The following is an 8010-nucleotide window of genomic DNA, read 5'->3' on the forward strand; positions in this document are numbered from 1 at the left end:
TCTGTTCTTTTTCGTGGCTCCTGTCATCCACTCCGGATCGGTGTACCTTGTGGCGTGTAGATGAAGTGCGAATTTATTGAAGGTCAGAACACGTGCAAACGTTGCAAGACCAGCGGCAACCAATGCATAGTTGAGGGCCGTAAGCCGCGGAATGCACCAAAGTAAGTGCGGGAAACATTCCAGCGCTCATATATGCGTACGGCTTGGCGCGTATCGATGTGCACTAATGAATTGAGAGCTTAAGTATCTCGGGACATTGTGTTTGAGTGCTATCGCTGCTCTTCATTGCTGCACCACGAGTACATTCGAATCTGGTGTGCCATGGAGCCATCCTCTGCATCTCCTGCGTCCCACTCGTCCGACGAGGATTCATCATCTTACTCACCCCTTCTCTCTCGTATTAGCAAACGCGAATATCTTCTCGCACAAATCCGCCAGAAGGATGCGATTATCGAGAAGCTGCTCCGAGAGGTGCGGGTGTCGCATTGTCTGTTAAACTCGGAAACTAATCAGACATTGGTTGTTCCCTCGGCAGCTACATAACCCGTATACAGCCACACCGCTTTCAATTGCATCGTACCGGATGGCTACCTCTCCTTCGGACAGGAATAATCGAGATGTTATCGCTTGGCTCGACCGCCTCCAGGCCAGTATGGAGGTCAGCGTGCAGAGCGCTGGGGCTTCGGGTGGTGCCGAAGCATTCAAGATCGAGTCACGTGGCCAGAATGATATGGTGGACGACGACTCGGATGGTGAGGTAGAGGGAGACGAACTGGACACCGGTGGTGACGGGGAAGACAGTGGCCTTCCCAGGGACGACAAACTCCCTGCATTCCCCGATACCTCAGTACCACTGGGCCTCCTTGCAAGCTTAGCACTGGAGAATCCCAAGAAGTCGAAGAAGGCCAATAAGAACAAGCCTGGCGCGGGTGATTCCGACGATGAAGAAGTTGTATGTAATTTTGATCTCAGCGTTATAGGTATGCTGAGTGATGGCTTATTATCCAGGGCATGGCTAGTGCGACGTACTTTATGCCGGGCACGTTGTTCAGCTTGTTTGTCTGATCGCATGTCTAACACTGCCAACCTCCAGGGCCTGCCTTTGATCTTTCAATCCGTGCATCGCTAATCGAGAATCACACGCCACCGGAGATCCTGACTCATGGACTGCTCACTCCGGATGACGTTGATAAGCTCTTCGATATGTACGTTTTCGTTACTCTTTCCATAGATGAGGGATTGACCGTCATATGCTTAGCTTTTACACTAAGCTTAACGTAAGCCGTTCAAGTTCGTGTCTGTTCGTCGACTAACTCTGGATGACTAGGTCCATGTCACCTTACTTGATCGCGAGATACACACCGTGCAGTCAACATTCGCCAGGTGCCCGTTCCTATTTACAGTCGGTGAGTGTCCACGAGCGTCCCAGTAAATACTGTCCCAGTGGTTGATGTACATCTCAGTGTGCGCGGTCTCGTCGCGTTACTATAAGGAGAAGTCGGAGATCTATCCGATTGCGATGCATTTTGCGCGAAGAGCAGCTGCAGACGGCCTCCTTAATGGATGGAAATCAGTCGAACTTTCTCAAGCCTACATCCTGTTAAGTACCTACGCTGTTCCCGCACGCCGCTGGGAAGAAGATCGTAGCTGGATGTATATCGGTCTCGCGATTCGGTAGGCCCATTGTCTGCGATAACGTGTATCTGCTGTCGCTAATTCTAACAACAGCATTGCCACGGATCTCAACTTGCATCAAGTTTCAGCAATCAAACCCAAGTCTGACCAGCAAAAGCGTGAGATTTTGAATCAGGAGCGACTGTGGTTAAACTGCTTTAATCTTGATCGGTCTATGGCCACGCAATTTGGCAAGCCGTCGACGATCAAGGAAGACTAGTGCGTGTCTCTTCATTTCTACTTAGCGCCCTGATACTCACTTCAGCTTATTAGTATTATTCGCAACTCCGAGGTATGGTACAAGAAGTCACCCTTAAACAATGGTGTAAGTCCCTGGCGGAGTCTCAGTAGATTTATGTATTTAGATTGGAATAGGGGGATCCCGGTCTGTGCGCGTATACTCAATTGTTGCGTACTGTGGCACGCTTCCACGAAGAGATTTATTCAGACCCTAACGCACCGACGGGCCTGAACCAGGTCTGTTCTCTTCATCCGTTGGCCAGAATGGCGTCTGACGAGTGAGAGTAGAGGCTCGACTTCCGTGCAGTCACGTTGGCTCATGACGAACGTCTTACGAGATACTATGAGGATTGGACTCACAAGTTCGAAGAGGATGGTCAATTGGAAGGTGGGAACCCGAGATATGGTCTCTGGAGATGTGACACTCACGCTTGTTTCTAGACCCAAGTAATGCCTTCCGGGCATCTTTACTGCCTTTGTATGTTGAAACAAATTGCGGCCTCTTCTTTTTCTCACAACTCGATGACAGCCTGACAAACTATTCCCGACTTGTAATGTATTCATTCGGGTTCCAGCAAGCGTACATTCGTGGGATCAAACCCGAAGATCAGCTTTTCTTAGATAAAGTGTGCTACCCCCTAGCCATTGAAAACGCGCATTTGTTCATAAAATATTTTCAGTGTTTTGAATCTGCGAAATCGGTTATCTTGTGCATGATTGAAACATTATGCCCCAGCGGATATATGCGATATTCGCCCGACGGTATGTCTTTGGGCTAAATCCCCGACGCCGGTCCCGCTCTGATCTTCCTTAGGCCATTTTATTTTTGCATCCTTTGCTTCGGCCTTCTTATTGAAGGTACGTGTTTGGTCAGGGGAGCTATCGGCTAGCGTTAACGATCATCCTTGCACTAAAGTTGTTGCGTCCCGAATTCAAGAGCCTCATTACTTCAGAGCAGGAGGCGGAGATTTATGACTTAATAGGCAGATTGATTTCGACTTGGAGCTCATCCGAGATTTCAATCGATGATCGCCACACGCCTAAGCTGCATGCCCGCTTCCTGGCTGGTCTGTTGACAAGGCATCGACGCGACATCGCTACGAGTGGACGTATCCAGTCTCAGCCCCAGCACCCACCGCAGACTCAGACATCGCAAACCACACCAGGTTCTAGCACCACGTTCCAATCTCAGGCCGGTTCGTCAACGGCGTCAAGCCCCTCACAGCACATATTTGCGGCAGCGCCGTCCCAGTCAGACTATCAGGAGAACCCGGGCATGAGCAGCGGTGGTGCGCTTGCGCAAGCGTCAATGTCTGGGGAATTGGTCTATCAGCCGGATATCGTGTATGCCGGCTCGGGCCCAATGGAAGTGTTCGATTCTGCGCTTGGGCCAAACGGGCAGGGCTTCGAGTCTTTGGGCCCTTTGGCACATTTGAACAACCCTGGGTATTGGCGCGACATGATGATGCCAGGGTGAGTCTGCCGGATTCGGAAACCATGCGCAGTCCAGGTGGAGACTCATTGTTACACTGCGCAGGTATTCTTGGCCGGAATCTCCAAGTCTGCAAGATTACGCCCATGCACCCGGCCTCGGCATTGGATTCCCCGCCCTTCAACCCGAGGTTCATTTGTTCGGCTGAGGGCATCATGATAGAGAACAAATTCTTGACTTCTTGCAGCGAGTGTAGCGAAGGCCCTGTGACCCTCTGATTTAAAGCAATGTAGCGTATCTGTATGCCATTCTGTGCTGTCTCATCCTCGTGTATACTTAATTATGGCTACTGCCGTCCCCGTCTCGTTGTCGTGCAATTATATGGATATGGATTTTTTTTCATCGTCGTTCTTTTGTTGTCTGCGCTCCAACTGAATTAAACCCGGGAAATAGCAGGCGAATTTGAAGGATTTGTTCCTCTTCACAGCACATTTTACCCTCGGGTGCTTTGGTTGCTAGAATCAGCCATGCAATAATCCTCATTGTGTTTCCTAATATACAGAGCTCGGGTGGAGGCTAGCTATAATCTGACCTCCTGCAGTTCAATAGTTGTATCGTTAAGACATCGTGAAACAGGGATGAAATTTCATGCGCTAGGGCCCGCGGCCTTGCGTGAGCAATATAGTATATAGTTGTACGACAATGGAACTACACACGCCGCCAAGTTGAAACTGCGTGCGTGCGGGGGGTGGTTCTGCGCATCTATGGTACATATAGGAATCTCGAGCTGCTTACTCTTCTGCCGGCACATAAACAAAAAGGTATCTTTCCTTCGAATATGGTCGGAATATGGTATCAAAAACGGCACTCAATCGGAGGTTCAATTGCTCGAAATAATGACGAACGATGTCGATTCGCGTGACACCGGATGATGTGAATGATATCCACGCGTACCGGTATTCACTCCTCATTCCTCGGGTCCCTGACCCTAGAGTACTTGCTGGTTTTCACATTGGCAACGAATCGCTCCATAGCGATCTTATCCGCCGGTCTGAGCGCTGGGCCCACATGAGCCAATCGCGCTGGTAACCGTACCTAGCCGACGCTAGTTCATACGACATACGCATCTCCTCTCGCGGCTCGTTATCCTTCCCCAATCCCCATCCAGCACTCAAGAGGAACTTCGCCTCTAGCAAGTCCCATAGTGTTTGACGAAGGTATTGAAAGATATCTGCCCATGTGCGTTAGGTGAGCGTCGCTAAGAATTATTGGGCATGATTCAATTACGAGCGTACGCAAAGTCGTTGCATGCCACGCGATGACCCGTTTCAAACCTAAAGTAGCGGGAGCACGATGCAGTGACGGGCAGGGGACTTCATCGGAATTGTCGCAGCTGTTCTCGCGAGCATGGAATACGGCGACGTATCGATCACTGATTAACGCGAGGGAAGTAAATTGAGTTTGGAGCAGGCTAAGGATTTGAGTGAGCACTGTCAGGATCCAGAACACATCCCACATTTCGTCTATGGGCAATGAAGTACCGTGCGTATTGATCGTGAGCTCCTTGACAAGCTGGAGTAGAAAAGCGCTACGAACTCGTTGAAGATTTGGATAGGATACGGAATGAGATCTGTAAGGGTCAGTGCTCGAAGTGACTGAAAAACCCTCCCCTCGATTAGTGCTTGAAGCACAGCGTTGTTCGAGATGGCCCTGAAGACAAGAATGGATAAAATGACAGTATCAAGGAGTATTCTCTCGGCTAAGAATCGGATTTCAACTGAGTTGGGCGAGGTAAACCTATTCGAGAGCATTTAGAATGACCATCAATATAGGATCGGTTTTGACTTTTCGACCTGTATCGTTGTCTCTATGTTAGACGTACAGGTAGCATTACCTGAGGCCGTAAACCACTTACATAATCTGACGGTATTGTTTATTGCGATAGCGATTCCTTCACCTACACGCCGGAAAACTGGGGTTTTTCACCAGTCTCGCCAGGTCTTCGTGTTGAGAGACACAATACACTCCAAAAACTCCAGGCAAGGTATCGGAGAACGATAGCACGTCGAATGCGAGTGGGATAGCGAGTGCGTGAGAAGTCCTGTTCTCAACTCGAAGGTTTTGTCCGTTGGCAAACTCTGAACACGATTGCACGATAGAAAAGAGTATCTCGTGTCCACAATTATAGATTAACGGTATCTCAACCTAACTGGAGGAATATCTGGAGAGAATATGCGGGAGAGCGCTGAGCCAGCACGACGACGAACCTCACGCTAACTCTGAGTGTACCGACGGACTACGTCATAAGGGCCGATGTCGTCAGTGATTGAGCCAATAGAAGTCGAAGAATCCGGCCTCAAAACGTTGGCTCCTACTTCAGACTATAAAATAATTCAAATAGAGTTTCGACAGTGTAACGTACAATTACATTCCACTTCATCCTTAAAATCACATGAATGCTTTGAGTCCTCGGAGGCACGAAGACGATCGTGAATGTGATATCGAAGGAACATCACGTTGAGAACATCCCAACATCACATCCAGTAGACTCGGGTACCGCAGAGAATATTGCCAATGCTAACCTGAAGACAAGAGATTAAATGAAATGGACCTCACAAGGGACATGTTCCAAGAGATGTGGATATAGATTGTGGAGGCTCTGGATATCAACGTCGGCAATGAACATTCCATGGGGATTCGGATGCATACTTACGATGAAGTGGAGCTGAAACCCATTTGCACATGTTGGAAATAAGTCAAGCGCCGTCCAGCAGCATTACGACGTTGCGCAAGACTATGCGTAGCATGGCGCTATGGTAGACATCCAGCATCAGGTCTGGGAGCGAAAGCGTGTAGTGTGGGGTGAAAGGGGTGAAATTTTCTACCGTAGCATTCCGATGAGTTTGACTGATCGTCAGAGCGAGTGTAAGCTCAGCTGGACTGGGGTCTGGACCTCTTCGAACAAGCGGCATGAGAGCGAGCTTAAGCGCTCGGAGCAAGTCACAATCCGCGAGCGATGACTGCATAACGGCGCTGAGGATAGTTCCCCATCAAAGACATGTCAGGGACTCAACGTCTTCAACATTGAATATCGAATCACGAGCGCGCCCTGCTGAATTAACCAACTTTCGGGTACTAAAGTTCCCAACGGACGAGGGCTTGTACCTGTGTGAAGATAGCCCGGTGAAATTGCCACTTGATCACGACCCGGGAGCTGCGCGGAAGCCAGCCAACGATGAATAGGTTGAGACACAGCTTCTCACCTCATTTGATGTGATGACATCCAGAGTGGTTCCCTTCTTCGGACAACGAAAGATAAGCGCCCCCATATATGCGACTTGTACGGATCACCACTCAAGCGCGTCTATCAATGAGAATGAAAAATGAAGACGACAAGCGCGTGGTACAAAACAAAGCTTTTGAATGACAATGTGCCTCGTGCAAGCATCCACGAATACCATGTCCACATAGCAAAGAAACGGAGTTTTCTCGCTGTAGAAAGGCACCAGAAAGGCGTCAACTGGAAAAGACAAAGCCTTCGCTCTTGCCAGATCAGCTTCTCACTACCAGGGAAAGGTGCATTTCTTTTTCCGTGCCAGTTCCGTAGAACAATCGTAAACCAATATTGGTACTGTCATGTTTGACCGTACACACTGAGAAATTTGGCGAGAGATGAATACTACCTTGCGATTGGAAATTGTGACCAGAGCCAAAGCCTTTTGAAGATATCAGCTTTACCGAAATGGCGACACTATAACCAGCCTGACTGCTAGACAGTTCGCATCTAGTGTTCAAAAAGGATAAAGGAAAAGACAACAACTCACGCTATGATCGTTTGTAAGTCTTGCTCTCGAAGAGACATCGTGAGATTTACCACATCTACACTGCTCATTACTTTCGGCGGGGTTAGTTCAAGTCGACCTTGAGATGCCTAGGCCCCCAAAATTACGCTGTTGGATACTCGTCCTACTTATATCAAACATGAGTATAACGCACTGCTTTACAACAAATAAGTACAGGCAATCACAACGAAAGGGCTGTTCCCCAATTTTATACGCCAGAAATCACTTCGAGTTGGATTCACCAAATGCGAGCCGATTGCTCTTTCTTGAATGTAGCACCTTTAGAAAATTCGTTGCGAAATTGAGTCCTGCCCTAGTGACCTCTAATTGATGGAGGTTCTCAGACAAGAACAAAGATTCCGCAAGCCGTCAAAGTCACCAACAGATATCAATCAGTGCCATCACGAGATCACAAAGGAAACATGGAATATTAAAAATAAAAGAGACCACAAAGGAAACATAGCATAGCCAATTACATAATATTGCTGCTTTTCAGATGAAAAAGCAAGCACTAGAAGCTGTAAGGCTATCCGTTGGTGACTTTGCTCACTTTCTACTTTCTGCTGTCAGCTATTACTGACGTATTCAATCCGTTAGTGTTAGATTCTATTCGGGCGTACTGAGAAACAAAGTTGCGTAGGTTCTGAGAGTAGAGCGACCCCGGCCTTTCGAGTCATCTTTGTTACCGTTCAACTTTACAGTGTCGAGCATAAGCGAGGTGTTTTTGTACGTACACAGACTAATCCGCCTCGTAAGCAAGCGGAACACCTTACCCGTATTGGCAAGCAGCATCATCCGCATCAACTCCCATGGCGAGCTATC

The 8010-nt window shown here is 48.5% G+C and overlaps 2 protein-coding genes across 2 annotated transcripts; one reads left to right on the top strand and one right to left on the bottom strand.

Moving 5' to 3' along the window:
- Positions 1 to 321: 321 nt before the first annotated feature.
- FIBRA_00877 (uncharacterized protein) lies at positions 322 to 3554 on the top strand (the record flags this gene model as incomplete). The annotated part of the gene is made up of 17 exons (XM_012322763.1): positions 322 to 471; positions 536 to 952; positions 1009 to 1018; positions 1094 to 1205; positions 1259 to 1277; positions 1328 to 1406; positions 1464 to 1674; positions 1729 to 1893; positions 1948 to 1999; positions 2050 to 2151; positions 2203 to 2302; positions 2356 to 2392; positions 2444 to 2540; positions 2595 to 2676; positions 2729 to 2772; positions 2831 to 3387; positions 3452 to 3554. The coding sequence occupies 17 exons, from the start codon at positions 322 to 324 to the stop codon at positions 3552 to 3554; spliced, it is 2337 nt and encodes a 778-aa protein (XP_012178153.1).
- Positions 3555 to 4306: 752 nt separating this feature from the next.
- On the bottom strand, positions 4307 to 4864 carry FIBRA_00878 (uncharacterized protein; the record flags this gene model as incomplete). Its single annotated transcript, XM_012322764.1, has 3 exons — positions 4307 to 4404; positions 4470 to 4577; positions 4642 to 4864. 3 exons carry the CDS (start codon positions 4862 to 4864, stop codon positions 4307 to 4309), a joined length of 429 nt encoding a protein of 142 aa, XP_012178154.1.
- Between the last annotated feature and the right edge of the window lie 3146 nt (positions 4865 to 8010).

Source organism: Fibroporia radiculosa, assembly GCF_000313525.1.
Source record: "Fibroporia radiculosa TFFH 294 genomic supercontigs, scaffold397, whole genome shotgun sequence".
NCBI classification, from domain to species: Eukaryota; Fungi; Basidiomycota; class Agaricomycetes; order Polyporales; family Fibroporiaceae; genus Fibroporia; species Fibroporia radiculosa.